Consider the following 19,034-nt stretch of genomic DNA (forward strand, 5'->3'; position numbering starts at 1 on the left):
TAGATCTATACAGAAAAAAAGTAGAATTAAAGAATTAGAAAAACATCTATTTGCACAAAAATACGAATTTACAAATATGTACAAATACAAATTTTAGTAGCATTTTAGTAGCATTTTATTCATTAGCTAAATTTTAGTCATTTCATTAGCATTTTAGTCATCTTCCAGTATACGAACCGGTTCTGTGCTATTACACATATATACATTGAAAATTATCCATATCCATAAGAGGACTATCCCAATTTTTCGAAAAAAAAATTCGTTTTATAAACATAGCTCCTTCATTTTTGGAGTAAAAAGTTTTTGCAAAAATGACTTTGTAGGATTTTTAAAGAGTTATAAGACTCTGTAAACTAAATTTCGTAAGATCCCTTAGTTTTTAATTAAAGTGGGTTTAAAGGGCTCGAATAAGGGGGTGTTTGCTCGTAAATAGAGGTTTTAAACAGCTATATCTTGCTAACTGTGTACTGGATTGAAAATATATGCACAAAGAAATTTTAGGTATCAAAAAGTCTACAATTTAGTAATCCATCATTTTTTCGTAGCTCCAGTATTTTCGGAGATATTTTGAAGTAAAAGGTGAAAAATGGGAAATTCCAAAAAATTAATTTTTCTTTAAACTCCAATTTTCCTAAAATTAGGCCTTTTAAATAGGTCAAACTTCTTGGGTGTATTAATAATACAAATATAAAAGGAACTACAGAAAGCTGAAGACCAATTTTTAATTAGGAGGGTAGTTAGGGAGTTGTTTTCACTGATTTTTTCATAGAGAAAAGCAGGTACCGACTTTTTTTCATCATTAGTCGCTTAATTTTCAGGCTAGAAACTTTTTATTATTATTTTTTGAAAGGCGTTACTATATACTTGAAAAAATATTATTTAAGTTTTCCTTGAATAAGGCAAAGTTTTTCCGTTATTTTACTTTGAATATTTTAAATTATGCATTTGACGAAAAAAGCTAACTTGTAACATGCCGTATCTCAGTTTGTATTGATCTTAAAGATATCACAGAAAAAGAAATTGGTTTGTGTTATTAAAAGATACAATTTTGATATCTACAGTTTTTTTGATTTAGTGCATATTTTTCGAGGTATTCTCAAAAAACCCTCTAAAACAGTCGATTTTTTCATCGAAAAACTGTTACTTTCAAGCGCGAATAACTCGAAAAATATTAGTTTTACGAAGATAATGTAAAAAACATTTTTTTCTTAGAATTACTTTTTACATCGATTTACATCGTTAAAATGTAATAAAAAAATTCCCGCCCCCGAGATGGGGTGGCGACCACCCCCAAGGTTTTAGCGTACAGCGGCATGATATAGAAAATGATCCTTGGACTATTCCCTACCACATGTGAAAATTTCAAGTAAATCCATGCTGGACGAAAAAATTGCGAGCCAAAATGCTTCATTTCCTCGACTATTAAGATCATCTTTATGTTTTCTAACTCTTCATGTAGGAATTGCAAAGTTGAACAGATAGTGAAAGCGCGGTGAACAAGTATATTGATTAAACTTGTTTTGTTATATTTTTAAACAATTAAAAAAGCATTTCCCTCTATAGAATTAAGATTTGCTTTCACGACTTTGGAAAGGATAGGATCTCGTTTCCATGTGAAAGACATGATTCCTAGTGATCTCGCATCTAACATTATATACCAATTCAAATGTAGTAGCTGTGCAGCTACGTACGTCGGGAAGACTCGACGTCACTTTAATGTCAGATGTTGCGAACACTTAGGTGTCACTCCTCACTTAGGAAGACGATCAAGAACAGTTCCAAATTCAGCGGTATTCCAACATATGACTGATTCTGACCACCCTATTAGTCGTAAGGACTTCTCAATCATTGGTCATGCAAGTTCCTTAACGGAACTCAGCATCAAGGAGGCATTATACATATTCTTTTGAAGCCACCCTTAAACACGCAACAAGACATGGCGTGTTTGAAATTATTGACTTAACCCAATGATTGTCAATGTCATTTTTTACGTTTTCATTAATTATTGTTTGTTCCTTTAAAATTATTTTAAAGCATCCGCTCAAGAAACTTATTATTCTGTCGATGATTAAAGCAGGGGCGGCCCGTCGGGGTAGGCAAGGTAGGCGCCGCCTACCCTATTCAAATATAGTACAATAATATAAATTATTAATATAAATTACTTATTTCAAAATTGTAATTTATAAATTTTGACACAATACCTACAATAAAATAGCAAAAATTATCCAAATTATTTTTAAAAATATCCAAAAAATTTTCTCCGTAGTTATAATTATTGTACGCTCCTTGTAGTATCAGTAGTACTGTATAAGATTCTATATTCTTCCTTGGTCAGGCACTTGAAAACGTAGCCTGAAATAGAACGACGCCAACATCGAATTGACGTGCGATCTCTCTCTGTTTACGCGAGCAGGCCTGCTACAGGTCTGCTGGTAACGACCGTATTCTACGATTTTGAAAGGGGGCGAATAGGCACAGAGTCTTATAGCCGGACCTACAAAATTTTATCAGTTGCTTCTCTTGTGTCTTGTGAAACTGTTTTAAATAATTGTTTTTTGATTTTGGCTGTTATTAGTAGGTTAAGTATTGAATAAAACTAGGAGGACAATTTAAATTTGTTTATGAAAACTGAATAATAAACAGGTAAATTTGAGATCGGTCTATGGAAGGGCATTTTAATTTTATATTAATTTAGTAATAATTCACTAACGACAAATAAATCTGTGAATAGTTATTTGTCAGTCGTCCATTATATTTTTATTGTGTTTCAATACAATTTGGATAATTTAAAGTTAAACTGACGAATTGTGTTATTAGATTATATAGATAATTAAAAATTTAAAGCGAGGTTAATTGTTAACTTATCAATTTATTCGAAGAGTAAATTATTATTTGATACATAAATAAAATAAGTAATATTTGACGTTGTTGAAACGTAGGTGTGTTAGTTTTATTGGTGAAAAAACTTTAGTCATCGAATATGAATATTTTAAACGATGTAATATGCAGTTTGATCGAGACGCCTTTTTCAAGCCGCCAAAATCAAGAAAGATCAGAAATTATTTCAATGGGCCGGCCTTTACCAAATTTAACAATTTTATCCACAGATAAGACAAAAGACAATCGACCATTTTCGAGATCGTTTAAAACAATATGGTATGAAAATCATAAATGGCTAAGCGGAAGTTATTTTAAAAATTCACTTTTCTGTTGGCCTTGTCTGTTGCTCTCAAATTTGAAGCAAAATGTTTGGGTGAGTCAGGGATATTCAGATTTGAAAAATTTATCAGCTAGTTTAAAAAAAACATGAATCTTCGAAAGAACATTTAAACAATTGCTTAGGTTTAAAACGGTTAGAAAAAAATAAACAAACTATTGACAGTGCTTTAGCTGGACAAATTGCTCTATCTAATGAGATATATAATGAAGAAGTTGAAAAAGATTGAAGAAGTTGAAGAAATTGATGCTACAATTCTGTTAGTAAAACAAGAACTTGCATTTCGCGGTCGTGATGAGAGCAATAATTCTTCAAACATGGGTAATTTTAAAGAAATTTTTAATTTAGTAGTTAAACGCGATCAGGAAATCCAGGATCATGTTAAAAAATAGAAGGGGTGTTCACGGGTTTGTCAAAAACAATACAAAATGATTTAATAGATTGCCTTGCCGATTACGTAAAAAATGAAATTTCAACAGAAATTAATGAAAGTCAATTTTTTTTTATACTAGCGGACGATACTACTGATATAACCGAAAAATCACAGTGTACTTTAACAATCCGTTTTGTTAACAAAGTTGGTCAGGTAACAGAAAGATTTTTTAGGGTTTTTTGATGTTAGCGAGAATAGATCTGCAGACGCTCTATATAGTTTAATTTCAAACGTGCTTGAGCCATATGATTACAGAAATAAATTAATTGCTCAATTTTACGATGGTGCAAGTGTAATGGCTGGCTCTTTAAACGGATTACAATAAAAAATTAAAGTAGATGCTCCAAAAGCAATTTTTACACATTTTTCCGCTCATAGATTACATTTAGTATTGCAAGACGGCTCAAAATGTATTACAAATTGTAGAATATTTTTTGTCGCCTACCCGAAGTATATGTGTAGCCTACCCGCATACTGAGGTCACGAGCCGCCACTGGATTAAAGTAATAATTGAAACGTCACCATGAATTTTAATTTAGTTATGGGTTTTACCTTTAAGTTTATTATTAATATACGTTTATCCATATTTGTAATTTTTTAGCCTAGAAGAGGTTGGCGTCCAGGAGCTATAGAAAGAACAATCGCAAAACGTATTGAAGCTCATAGAATTGCTAAAGGACTAGGAAAATTAAATATTCCCCATTTTCCATCAAGAGGTCCTGGACGTCAATATGATGGAGGATCTTCGTCTTCATCTCTTCATGTTAAACCTAAACCCACACTGAAAATTCAAAAGAAAGACGGTGTTTACAACATTACAATGAATCCTTTGAAAGATCCTAAAACTCTTGCAGAAAACGAAGATCCTTATATGGAGTGTACTCCGATGCAGTTTAAAATAACAAAAGCTAAAAAAGGTAAGCTAAAATATTGTTTAATGTCTCTCTCTTTTGGGTTCCCCATTACTGAAGATCGTGATTTTTTCCAATATTCCTAACAATTTTTTTTACATTGGTCTCAGTCTTCAGTTACTCTAAGAGCTTCGCAGAATGAGTTTCCAGCTGAATTCTTAATTTGGTCGGACCATCTAGTTCGGGATCGTCCTCTTGATCTTCTCCCTGGAACGTTTCCAGAAACAATTAATCTCTCCAAATTATCGTCACCTCTGCGAACCACGTGACTGAAGAATTGCAGAATTCGTTGCAGACATATTGTAGACAGCCCTTTTTAAACTCGAATTGCTTTAGAATTGAAACGTTTTTCCTATGAGCTCTCCAAGGTATGCTCAGCATTCTTCTTGAGCACCACATCTCAAAGGCATCATTTTTGGCGCTCGCGTGCGCAAAGAGTCCAAGTCTCTGTCCGGTATAGAAATATTGAGAATAGAAGGGCATTTATCAATCTCATCTTGATATTTTGAGACATGTATCTGTCTTTCCAAACTTTTTAGTTAGGCGATTCATCGCATTTTTTGCCATACCAATACGTCTCAGAACTTCTGCTTCACAGTTAGGTACCATCGTTAGTTATACTAGACCCGAGATAGCCAAAGCTGTTTATTATCTGGTATTCCTGTAACATGTTAGTCAGTTGAATAGTGTGGAATCTGTCCACCCTTATTTTTGTCTTAGCTTTATTGATTTTCAGACCAACTTTATTGCTTTCGTACTCAACTCTTCGCAGGAGATCAAAACATTTCTTGCTTCTTTGCTGCTATAAGTGTAGTGTCATCAGCAAATCTTAAATTGGAGAGTTTCCTACCAGCTACTGTTACTCAACTGGCCCATCCTTCTAAAGCCATCCTCATGACATGTTCACCATAAATGTTGAATAAGTCAGGTGACAACACGCATCCTTGTCTAACAACTCGGTCTTGGTCTTGAATTGGTTTGAGAACTTCTGATCTAGTTGTACTGTTCCTGTATTAGACTGGTACAGATTTTTAATAAGTGACACCAGGACTCTTTTAATTGTTTAATATACGTTAACGTAAATCTTTTATCTTTCATAAATTTAAAATTATAGAGGATACCAACAGATGTACACAATATACAAAATTCTTAGACTTCTATCGTCCATTTCTGGACATAGTCGTCTTCCAAATTCTTCCATCGAATTCTATTTTAACATACAGTGGACCACGTTAACTCGGATTAATCGGGACCGCGGCCGATCCGGGTTATCGAAAATCCGGGTTAGCCGGAGAAAATGGTAGTGTGTGTGTGTGTGTGTGTGTGTGAAAAAATGGCTTGGATGCTGGTCCGTTAGCCACAGATTTTTATTTTATTTTTACCTCAATTTATTAGTTTTGTTATATTCCCACCTATCTGACTCAAATGACTATATTTGTTTCTTTCAAGTAGTTTATGAGTAATTTAAATATTTCCATTTTATGACAACTTAGTAGATATTCTATACTAATTGGAAAATGAACTTGTGTTTGTCGTAAATTGTAATACAATTGATTTATATATCTCTCGTTAATTTTGCATTCAAAGAAAATATGGTTAAAATCTCTAATCGAAACATTATCACAAAAACAGACTGATGAATTAACTATTCCTAATTTATGCAGATGTGCCTCATATTTTCCGTGTCGAGTTTTTAATCTGACGATAGTAGAAATATCTTGCTTTGGCAGGTTATACTTAAATATGTATTCAGGTGGCGGAGGAAGTTCTTGATGTAAAGAAAAATATAAATTTTTTGATATGCTTGAAATATTTTTCCATTGTTTTTTCCATATTTTATTTATTCTATCTTTGACGTCATTTATTGCATCTGTCGATAAGATCTGAGTTAGAATCTCACCATTTTTTATTGCATCTTTGGCCAACTCATCCACTTTCTCATTACCCAGTATACCGGCATGGCCTTTTGCCCATATAAATACTACTTCCACTTTAGACAAATTATTTTTTATATTACATAAAATTTTTGATTTGTATGAATTAAAATCAGTGTTTTCAATTGCATATATTGCAGATCTGGAGTCTGTTATTATAACAGCTTTTTCAATATTATTCTCTTTGATCCATTCTAGAGCTTTTTCGATGGCTATAATCTCAGCTGTAAAAATACTACTAATACTAGATAATTTATAATTATTATGTTGATGGGTATTTTGCACATACATAGCACATCCTACTCTTGTTTGATTTTTAGAACCATCTGTGTAAATTAGAAAAATTAAAAATAAAAAAATTAAAAATAAATTTAAAAAACCATCTGAGAAAATGGTAAAAATTAATAAAATACGGTATACTTACAGATAAACTCCGTTATAATTGAAATAACATGAAAATATGCACAATACACATCTAAATTACGTATCAATTACATCCAGGGTTGTTTCGTTTTAAACATTTTGTTTTAAACAACTGTTTTAAACAAATGTTTTAAACATGTATATATGTTTAAAACAGTATTTGTTTAAAACAGTTTAAAACGTTTAGATTAAACAAGCGTTTTTTTTTTCATTTTCTTTATTAACCCGGGAGCAGTCGCGCTCACTTCTGTCACTTAAGTATTCGCGCGTAGAGAAAAAATCTCACAATACGAATTTAAATACGAATTTAAAACAAATTTATATTTTATACTATTTTTATTTACTTGTTATGTTAAAAATGTCTATTTCTAACAATTTTAAAGCTATGTAATTGGTTCTCACCAAAACCATAAATTCCACACAAAAAAAATCCCACGCATTACTACAATCTTTCTCGAGAAACTTAAGAGTGGAAAATTACGTTGCAAAAATTTTTCATCGAGTTATCACGGAAAAGAATAAAATGTGAGATTTTTTCTAACAGCGCGACTGCTCCTGGGTTAAAATAATAAATAAATATGAAAAAAATTCTCAAATACATTATACAAACTTTTTAACATATATATTATTTATTTATTAATAACCGAAACTTAACAAAGATTGAAAAACTTAAAACATTTTGCATACAAGAGTTAATAAATTTCTCAAAACTGTTCCAGTCTCATAGTAATCTTGTAATCTAAAATTATCAATCTGATATCACGTCATCACTGATGCAATTAAGCTCTTTAAAAATTAAAACCAACTTAGTAGCTTTGACATTGCCTAGCCGATTACGTAGCTTGGAATAGTAAACCGTATGTTGAGGAAAAGAGTCTTTCTATGTTGGCTGACGATGCATTATAAGCTGTGTTGAGTAAGTTCCAATGCTGTAGTATTTATATTTTTCATAGAACGCCACCATGGCTGTGATATTACATTCTAAATTAAATGTTTAGAAAACGTATATGGTTTAAACGGTACACACTTTGCCTAGTAATTAATAATAATTGGCAATGCTCCTGGATGATAATTTATAATAGATGGATTTTAGGTTTATTTCCTTTAAAGCGCTTATCAAGCAAATTTGTCAAAAAATGAACCGGGATCAAAGCCATTTCCATAAGCTCGTTGAAGCTCCTTCGTATCATGTACAAAAATTTGCCATTTGCATGTTAAAAAAAACACTCAACACCACAAAATAACTTACAGTAGGCGTTATTACAATAGCTAACTTGCAATGATAATTTATAAATAGTAAATAGTCTTAAGTTCCCCAGGCAATAGCTCCTAATTGTAATTGGTTTTCTTATCTATTAGGTTAAAGAAAAGTTAAAATCAAAGTTATTAATATTATGTTTAAGAAAATATGATTTAAACAGTGTTATTTCTACATTTTATTTGTTTAAAACATAAAATTTTAAATAAATAAACGCATGTTTAAAACAAAAAAATGTTTAAAATAAAAAACACGTGTTTTAAACATGTTTTATTTGTTTAAAACATAAAGTTTAAAAACAAAATAAAACATGTTTAAAACAAGAAAAAAACGTTTAAAACAAAAAAAAACATGTGTTTTGTATAAAATTAAAAAAACATGTTTTTTTGCAACCCTGATTACGTCTTTATCAATTAGTTTCTTTTTCATTGTCACTACAACATTTTTACGTTTTGTTGCCATTACGTAGACAGAAAAACACGCAAACACAAAATATGAATAAATTTACGAACGATTACAGAACGGAAGCGAACAATACGACTGTACTACACACAATACGGTCTCAGTCGCAACGATGTTATTTAATAACAGTGAAGACTAAGACCATTGTTTAAAAAATAATTTTTTAATAGTCTTTTAGTCTTTTTTAAACAATGCTAAGACAGTTTGAAATAAATAAAGGATACTACAAGTGCCTGTTGTTTCCGATAACACGACAATGAACGTCGTGTGCCATGAGTCATTTTTACTATCGTATATGTAGTTCAAATTACACAAACACACATTATCTCTCAAATATTATATTAGATACATTTTTATTGATGAAATGTTTGTCTGATAAAAGTCGGTCCGGGTTATCGGGGACCGACTTATCGCGGTTCCACTGTACTTCCAATTTATTCCGACTATTGTTTTTATGTCATTTACCTATCTCATCCGTGGTCTTCCTCTTGGTTGTCATGTTGTCTACCTTCGGAAGGTCTCCAATGTTGTATTGTGGTATTCCAACGTTGGTCTTTTTGTCTTGCAGTGTGACCTACTATGCTCCATTTAACTTTAGCAATTTTTGTTGTGATATCCTCGATTTATGTTTTTGTCTTTTTGTATTTTTTCAGATGATGACTCCAAGCTATGCCATTGTGATGATGAACCTGAGTCTAGTAGCGATAGCGAACTAGACATAGAATTTACTCCTCCAGCTGGAATCATACATCCGGAACGATTTAAAAAGAAGAAAAACATTGTAAATTGTCAGTCGCAATATGATGCGACAGATTTTAAAACCAAGGGGAAAGGCAAAAAAGATGGAAAGAAGGGTAAAGGTAAAGGTAAAGGTAAAGGTAAAGGAAAGGGCAAAGGTAAAGGCAAAGGTAAAGGTGGCAAGAAAGGAAAAGGTAAAAAGTAAATCAGCACGATGAAGAATTAATGGTTGAAAAATTGAAAATATTTAAAAAAATTTGGTTTAGAAATTGAGGACTTTTAGTTTTGATTAGTATCCTGGTGTGTTTCTTATTCCAGTAATATAATTTTCATACAAAGCTATAAATATTTGTTTTATTATAAGTACTTACAATGCTGCTATATGGAAAATTTTAGAGCTAAAAAACATCGCCCAAAAAATAAATTCCATTATAAAGTCACTGTAGACTAAAACGAAATTCGGTGTGACACACAATGGGATCAACAGAGACGAATTTAACGTACTTACTGGAGTTAAACAGGGATGCGTGCTTTCTCCGTTTCTTTTTAACATAGCTGTGGACTATGTTCTTTCCACACTAGACTCCGACACAAGAGGGGTACAATGGACGTTAACCACACCCCTAAGCGGTCTATACGCCAACGATTTTTCGCCAACGATCTTTCCATTAGAGCCAATAAAATTGGTTTGAAAATCAATATTAATAAAGTCAAATCCATGAGAATAAATATTATTATTATTATTATTACAAAAGAAGTAAGGGCAGAGAAGCAAGCTTCTATTATGCCCAAAAACAAAGAAACATTTCATTATAAAATTAATAACAAATTCTAAAGTTACGATCAAGATGGATAACAAAATTATGGACACAGTAGATAATGCGGTCCTAAAAATAATAATGTCCTATTATAAATCAAATAGAGAACAATCAAGTCTATTTTTGAATATGTTTACACTAGGTGCCGATATGGTATCTTGGTCTAAGTTATTCCAGATATTAAATATTCTGTTCGGCAAGAAGTTCACCCTGGATCTTGCTGTTGTCTGTTCCCTCTTTAATTTGTAACGATGGCCTCTTAGTCTTTCGTCTTGATTTAGAGTAAACATAGTATTCAGGTTTCCAATATTGTATTTTAAAATACGGAAAGACATAATTAGATCACCGCGAAGACGTCGATGCTCGAATGTTGTCAGATGAGCCATTGAGAGTCTATCTTCATAATTAGGTCTTACACGGCTAAAAGCCAGTCTTGTGGCTTTCCGCTGAACATTTTCAAGTAGGCTTTTATCGCGACTGAGATCTGGATTCCACACTGGCCGTGCAAACTCAAAAATAGGTCTGACGTATATTGTGTACAGTGTACTAACACATTTACGGATCAGAAACAGTTTCGAATTTGCACGTTTATACACCGACACTATGTGACCAGACCAATTTAAGTCACTATTAATTATCACTCCAAGATCGTTGTGATACGTAACTGACAAGATGGGATGCTCATTAATAAAGTATGGTAGTGATGGATTATTTTTGCCGATATGTAGTACAACGCATTTTTCAATATTAAGCGGAAGCAACCATTTGAAAGACCATGTGATCGTGTTGAAGAACATGTTGGTTAATAATTGGATTCACATATAACTTGGTATCATCAGCGTAAATGGAAACATTACTGAATACAAAAAGCGGAAGATCACTAGTAAAGATACAAAAGAGTAGTGGCCCAAGTACTGATCCTTGTGGGACTCCGCTCTTGACTGGTTTATCTAGTGAATAGTTTCCCCAACACGAACCCGGAAGTATCTGTCAGATAGAAACATGCAAGAAACAACATACTATTTTCTATTAACAACACGCGGATTGAAAATGTGGAAAATTTTACATATCTTCTAAGTGTCATAACAGAAAGCGGATGTACAGAAGACGATATTCGTATCTATTAATATACGAAAATATCAACAAGCATTCAGCATGCTCAACCTTGTCTGCAGGTCTGGCCAGTAAACTACGAAGACAATGATCTGAATATTTCAGTCAAATGTCATGTCTGTTCTACTCTACGGATGTGAAACCTGGAAAGTGACAAAAACCCTTACAGACAAACTGTTAACAGTTAACAGTGACAATTTAACAGTAAATGTTAACAGTGACAATTGTTAACAGATAACGAAGAATTGTTAGTATTTTCTGGTGTGTATAACTATACAGGGTGTCCCGAAAAGATTGGTCATAAATTATACCACAGATTCTGGGGCCAAAAATAGGTTGATTGAACCTCACTTACCTATATACAATAGTGCACACAAAAAAAGTTACAGCCCTTTGAAGTTACAAAATGAAAATCGATTTTTTTTCATATATCGAAAACTCCTAGAGGTTTTTTTATTAAAAATGGACATGAGGAATTTTTATCACAGCAACATCTTAAAAAAAAAATTATAGTGAAATTTGTGCACCCCATAAAAATTTTATGGGGGTTTTGTTACCTTAAACCCCTCCAAACTTTTATGTACGTTCCAATTAAATTATTATTGTGGCACCATTAGTTAAACACAATATTTTTAAAACTTTTTTGCCTCTTAGTACTTTTTCGATAAGCCAGTGTTTATCGAGATATTTTGAATATTTGTCGAATCCACCACCTATTTGTATATGGTTCAGTATGATTATAGACATCTGTTAATAATCTGAAAATTTATTTATAACTTAAATTTTTTGGTACATTTTGAAAAAGAAGCCACACCTCGATAAAAGTTGACCTATCAAAAAAAGACTAAGAGGCAAAAAAGTTTTAAAAACACTGCGATTAACTAATGGTACCACAATAATAGTTTAATTGGAACGTACACAAACATTTGGGGGGTTTAAACGAACAAAACCCCCATAAATTTTTTATGTAAATATAGTAAAAAGGAAGTCGCATCTCGATAAAAACTGGCTTATCGAAAAAATACTAAGAGGCAAAAAAAATTTAAAAACGTTGTGTTGAACTAATGGTACCACAATAATGAATTAATTGGAACGTACACAAAACTTTGGGGGGGTTTAAGGGAACAAAATCCCCATAAATTTTTTATAGGGTGGACAAATTTCACTATAATTTTGTTTTAAGGTGGTCCTGCCATAAGAATGATACATGCCCGTTTTCAATAAAAAATCTCTGAGAGTTTTCGATATATTGAAAAAAATCGATTTTCATTTTGTAATTTCAAAGGGCTGTAACTTTTTTTATGAGCACATTTGTACTAAGGTAAGTTAGGTTCAACCGAACTATTTCAGACCCCAGAATGTGTGGTATAATTTATGACCATTCTTTTCGGGACACCCTGTATAAATAGTAATAATACATTCACAGACAAAAATATTGCATATTTTATTTTTGAAATATATCTTTTTCCTTTTAAAAAATGTTGTACTTTTTATTGCTAAATAAGTTGAGCTGAATTATCCTACGTATATTTATTGTCAAGTAACTTGCATATTGCAGAGTCACAGCTAATTTGTAGAGAAATTAGTGAAATATTCTGATTTTGCTTATAATATTTAATTAAGAAAAGAAACAATAACGACAATAGAACAATTTTTTACGGCAACATTGTAACAATTTAGTACCTAGTATTTATTCCTCTAGCTCTAATAATTGCCTGCATCCTTCTAGGCATGCTCCGCAGAATATCTTGGATGGTTTCTTGCGGAAGTCGATTCCATCCTTCCTGTGCAGCAATTCTTAATTCTGTAATTGAGTTTGGAGCTGGATTTCTTGATCGTATACGTCTTTTTAGGATGTCCCATATATGTTCTATGGGATTTGCATCAGGGCTCATTTGTGGCCAGTCTAGAGCCTCAACTCCAACATCCTCAAGATATTGTATGACTGTTCCTGCGGTATGTACACGGGCATTATCATACATTAGCACAAAGTTATCATACCCAATGAAGCCGGCATAAGGAAAAACATGCTCTTCAAAGATGTTCCGTATGTACCAGTCAGCATTCATTCGAATATTCCCTTTAATTAGCTCCGTACGACTCTCCCAACTAATGTCACCCTATAGCATTATGGAACCGCCACCAAAACTAACATGTACAAGATTACATTCTGCGAAACGTTCCCCAGACCTTCTGTATACTCGATCACGTCCATCTGTATTCCATAATTGTATCCTCGTTTTATCTGTGAAAAGAACTTTTATCCATTGATGTTCGTTCTAGTTAACGTGGGCTCTTGCAAAGAGCAACCTTTGAGTTTTATGCCGTGGTAGAAGAAGTGGAACTCTGACAGGCCGTTTTGGATTCAAACCAACCTCTTTAAGTCTTCGAGTCACAGTTTTGACACTTACATTAACTTGTCTTGTGATCAGTAATTCATTTTTGAGATTGCTCTAAGTGTACGATTTCGCAAAGATTTAAGTCTTAAATATTGGCCATTTCTTGGCGTTGTACATCTTTTTCGTCCTTGACCAGGTCGACGTTTGTATTCCCCATTCTCATTGTATCGCTTTACTATACGAGAAACAGTCGACTGATGGATATTTGCTATCCACGCAATATCTTCTTATCTTTAACCCTCATTTCTTAAAGTAACAATTCTAGCAAACACTAACTCGCTTAAGTGTAGCGTATCAGCAAGAAAACTGCAGAATCGAAATATAAAACTGTCCAACTGACATATTCTAACTGACATTTATACAAAACAAGAATTGTCTAGTCGCCAAAGCACACTTTCCATACTATGAAATGTTTGTTAATTTCACAATAAAACACTGAAAACTTTTGTTTTCTATACTTCCACAAAATTTATTATTTACAACTATGTGACTACAGCTGTTTCGGCAGAGTGCCTTTCTCAAGTGATATAATTTACAATGTGTTTGCCTTTTTAAGTCTCTAACTGAAGAATGTGTTTTATTGTGAGACAAAATGAACTACCATCAAGTAACGGTCGAATCCATCAATTGTTTGTTAATTTGTTACTTGTTACATTATTGCATAATATTCGGTTATAATAGTTATTTATGAAACAGTTCGTGAAGTAGGTATGCTTTTTGCGAACGCACGCGATTTTTATAAATCGCGTAAGTTCGCAAAATGTATTTCACGCACAGTTCATACAATATTTTATCTACGATAAACAAATAGAAAAAGCTGTAACTCTTCGTCACTGGAATTCATTTCTATTCTACAATTTTTAGAACTTTGACATTTAACTACTTTCAAACCACAAAACTGTCAAAACTTTTGTTGTAATTCATTGCTCATATTGTCATCACCATGACAACGCTAAAGTTAAGGATTGTCACCATGACAACTCGAAAGTTACACACAGTGCGAAAAAGTAAATCCCATTTAAACTACTTGTTACTTCACGCACACTTTAAATCCTTCACGCACTGCTATCTATAATGACAGTTTTCACAAACTAAGAACTTATACATAATATGACATAGAGTAGATAAAGGCTATTTTTAACCATTTATTTATCTCTAATAAATTAAAATACATCAAATAAATAAAATCAATAGATAAATAAATAAATAAAAAAAATACTTAACATTTCAAATTTAAAAAATAAACAAATAATAACGATTGAACATAAAAAATATGCAATTTTTTTGTCCGTGAGTATATTTTCTAGATGACACATTTAACACTTTTTTGTTATAATTTATTGATATAAAGACTATTTAATAAATGGATTCAAGAACAATGTGACGAAGCAGAGAGACTTCACAAACTGAGAGAAAGAATCTGTTACTAGTTGTTCTTTTCTAATATCTACTCTGCTGCGTCTCTTGATGAGATAATCTTAATGACTTATTTAATGAGATGTAAATTAACAACAATAGAAAAATAAACAGCGTTACTTACTTCTATAGGTTGAGTTGTAGTGATTCGTAAATGGATCAGCGAAGTGTAATTTCTTGCTTATCAACATTAAAGCAGACGGTATCACAACTGCAGAAATCAAAACTAACAATCCAGTTAGGACCAAAGAAGGCACATTGATTTTCGCTACAGCATTTTTTGCAAAGTTCAATGACTTTTGAACAGGAATTTCCAGAAAGGGCATATTAAATTCCAAATCGATCTACAACAAAGATAAAAGTGTTGATAATATTTTATACAGGGTGTTTGGTAATAGGCCATAATTTGGTAATAATGGCCATAGCTTAACCTTAGATTCGTGAGCTTAAAATAGGTCGATTTAAGCTAACTTACCTTAGTACAAAAGTTGATAATAACCGAAATACAGGGTGTCAAAGTTAAACTTTCATTTTATTTATTTTTAAATATTTCCTGACAGGCATGGGCCAATAACACGAAATTTGGTAAGTGGTGCTGGTATTGTACAATCTACTAAATTATGTTAAACAAACGTTTCTGTTGACAGAAAGTGTAGGCACTGTACACCCTACTAAATTATTGTTAATAATCGTTTCTAGCTACTACCAGAGGCGTACGACAGGGGAAAGTGAATGGTTGACCCTTCCCAAATTCTACGCCACTGATGAAACTGCTATTTAAGCATAATTTTTAGATTCTCCAATACTTTCTATGCAAATAATAAACTCTTCATTAGTAACGATAAAGTCATTAGTTTTCGAGATATTTGAAGTTAAAAATGAAAAGGCACACTTATTTTGATTAATATATTATGCTCCTTCGTTTTTAGCTTCAAATATCTCGAAAACTAATGGCTTTATCGTTACGAATGAAGAGTATATTTTTTACATAGAAAGTATTGGAGAATCAAAAAATTGCACTAAAATAGCAATTCCGTCAGTGGCGTAGAATTTGGGAAGGGTCAAACATTCACGTTCTCCCGTCGTACGCCTCTGATAGTAGCCAGAAACGTTCGTTTAACATAATTTAGTAGGGTGTACAGTACCAGCACCACTTACCAAATTTTGTGTTGTTGTTCCATGTCTGTCAGTAAATATTCAAAAATAAATAAAAGTTTAACTTTGACAACCTCTATTTCGGTTATTATCAACTTTTGTACTAAGGTAAGTTAGCTTAAATCGACCTATTTTAACCTCAGGAATCTAAGGCTAAGTTATGGCCCATTCTTTACCAAACACCCTGTATATTTATTTATTGAATTTTATCCTAACTGTAAATAGAGTAGTCAAAAATTTGTAAGACATATTATAGTTGGAATCAGATATTAATATCTGACAGGTTTACATGTAAAACCCTCTTATTAGCTGTTTGTCGGCAGTCTGACTCTTAAAAGGCACTTGGTAATATGGTTATATCAAAGAATACTTAAAATTTCGTGGACTGATCGGGTCACAATGTCACAAATGAGGAGGTCCTCAGAAGAATGAAGAATAACCGAGGGGTACTGACCACCATCAAATCTCGAAAGTTCGGACACATTATGCGAAATGAATCCAGATATCCCCTCCTACAAGCCAGCTATTCTGAAAACAAAAATATTTGGAAAGCGAAGTCCAGGAAGAAAAGAGCATCCTGGTTAAAGAAGCTCAGAATCTGGTTCAACATAACATCCGTACATCAAGAATATGTTGTGATAACTACGGGGAAAAATAAAAATAGGATTTTACTATTTACATTGATGTTTTTGGTAGCTAACAACGTTTTCCACACTATTGGGTAAAAGTTTCTTGTAAGCGTTCACAGCTTCATGTTCTGTTACCGAGTCTTTGCATTGATCGAGAAATAGAAGATGATAACTAGAGCTTATGTATCGTCAGACCTCAATATAGTAGTTATATCTGCAAGATATTCTACAACTTTTAATTTTGTTGACATGACAAGTTATAGATTTTGATTTTGAAAAATGAAGACTTTTTATGAAATGGAGGTATTTATTATATTTTTATTATAGGCCAGAGGAATGGCATAAGAGCATCACAATCCCCGTATTTGAAAAAAGACAAAAAACTTGCACACAAAACTACAGAGGAATAAGGACAAATTGGAAAGCCGAATCACTAATGCTGAAGTAGCTGAAGAACAACAAGGTTTTACAAAGGGGCGGTCTATAACAGGCGTTTGACAGGGTTCGCCTGGGAGACTTTCTAAATATATTAATAGAAAATAAAACACCAACCAGCATAAAAAAGACAGTCTAAAACCTAAATAACAACAACGTAACCAAAGTTAAAGCAGGAAACCAATTCACTGAAAATATTCCAACACCGGGAGGAATTATGCAAGGCCACAGTTTAAGCCCCTTCTTGTTTAACCTACTCATGGGCAAAATTATAAACAAAGTAACATCTCTTAATCTCGGATATAGAATGGTCAACAAAATAATTGGTATGGAGTTAAGCAGATGATGCAGCAATTAATGTCGAATCACAAGATGATCCTCAGAGACAGCTCTTTCAGTTCTTTCAAATAAGCCGCCAACTAAATATGAGCATTTCTACCAACAAAACTAAATGTATGACAATAGCAAAAGATCCGCTCAGGTGTAAGTTAGTAGTTGAGAACAACCCCATAGAACAGGTGATGCAATTCAAATATCTGGGCATAGATATATCAAGCATCCACGGCCCATTAAAGGACCTGAGGAGTCAGATCAACAAAGCATCTGCATTGTCATGATGTCTGCGGGAGATAGTCTGGTCAAATCCGTATATGCGTAAAATTAGAATATACAAGACTTGCATAGGGCCGATCATGGCACAGAAGAGCGCCAACAAAACGAAAGAGATGCCAAAGGTTGCCGAAATAAAAACTCTAAGAACAATAGTGGGGAAAACAAGAAGAGACATGGTGAGAAATACAAACATTAGAGAGAAATGCAAAGGGTGGTACAGGGAGAGGATGTGGTACAACCATGTAAGGCGAATGGATGAGCATAGACTCCCAAAAATTGCTCTAGAAAACAACCCGCCCGGTTCAAGACCCCGCGGAAGACCATCTTAAAAATGAAGGGATACTTGGCAATCTACCTCATAGGAAATTAACCTGAAGCAGCTTCAGAATTAAACAGATCGAAAGATCTCCAAGAAATAAATGAAAAAGAAGATAATTATTAAAATTGAAACTTACTTTTAGGTCTCCATTACTCGCATCAAAACTAACAAGCCTTGAAGATTTTGATTTAAAAAATTCTTTTCTTATATTCATATGGCCATCACTTACATCCCAACTACCCGAACTTGTTAAAATCGAAGCAACAGTCACAAATACGATCAAACAAACTTTAGTAAAATGCAACATGCCTTCCTTGACAACAAACCCACTATAAACTAAGAAAAACTGCAGTATAAAAGATTATATTAAAGAATCTTTGTTCCGTGTGAAAGTAGATTACATAAAGTAAAATATTTTTAAATGCTTTTAAACTGCATACATACTATTTGTTTAGGTCTGAATACGTTTGGACAATGGTTTCTTTTTTGAATGATCTTTTCTATACTATAACTGAATTAAATGTTATTTAATAATAATTACTTCTGGGCTTACATTGTTTATAACGTTTAAAAGATTATGCAATAGAATTATAACACTTTATTTTATATATTCAAACAAAATTAGTTAACTAAATGTTATAATTTTTTACATCCTTGTGATTCTAATAATAAATTTATTTAGGATATAATTTTTCACATGTGTTACGGAAGAAGAGTTGGTAGTAAATTCTTCTTTTTCTAGTTCCATGACTGTTATCGATC

At 32.6% G+C, this 19,034-nt stretch overlaps 2 protein-coding genes across 4 annotated transcripts in view; one reads left to right on the top strand and one right to left on the bottom strand.

The window, feature by feature from the left end:
* LOC126887442 (uncharacterized) overlaps positions 1 to 9,722 on the top strand; it is a 56,479-nt gene extending 46,757 nt beyond the window's left edge. For all 3 annotated transcript variants that reach the window (XM_050654977.1, XM_050654978.1, XM_050654979.1), the window contains 2 exons: positions 4,252 to 4,567; positions 9,292 to 9,722. In XM_050654977.1, coding sequence (XP_050510934.1) covers positions 4,252 to 4,567; positions 9,292 to 9,581 — 606 coding nt within the window. In that variant the 3' untranslated portion in view covers positions 9,582 to 9,722. The remainder of the gene's footprint in view (positions 1 to 4,251; positions 4,568 to 9,291) is intronic.
* Positions 1 to 15,466, bottom strand: part of LOC126887453 (uncharacterized) — a 64,096-nt gene extending 48,630 nt beyond the window's left edge. The window contains exon 1 of the mRNA XM_050654994.1: positions 15,247 to 15,466. Within this exon, the coding sequence (XP_050510951.1) occupies positions 15,247 to 15,448 (202 nt within the window). The 5' untranslated portion in view covers positions 15,449 to 15,466. The remainder of the gene's footprint in view (positions 1 to 15,246) is intronic.
* Positions 15,467 to 19,034: the final 3,568 nt, after the last annotated feature.

The sequence above is a fragment of the Diabrotica virgifera genome, chromosome 6 (assembly GCF_917563875.1).
Source record: "Diabrotica virgifera virgifera chromosome 6, PGI_DIABVI_V3a".
Lineage (NCBI taxonomy): Eukaryota > Metazoa > Arthropoda > Insecta > Coleoptera > Chrysomelidae > Diabrotica > Diabrotica virgifera.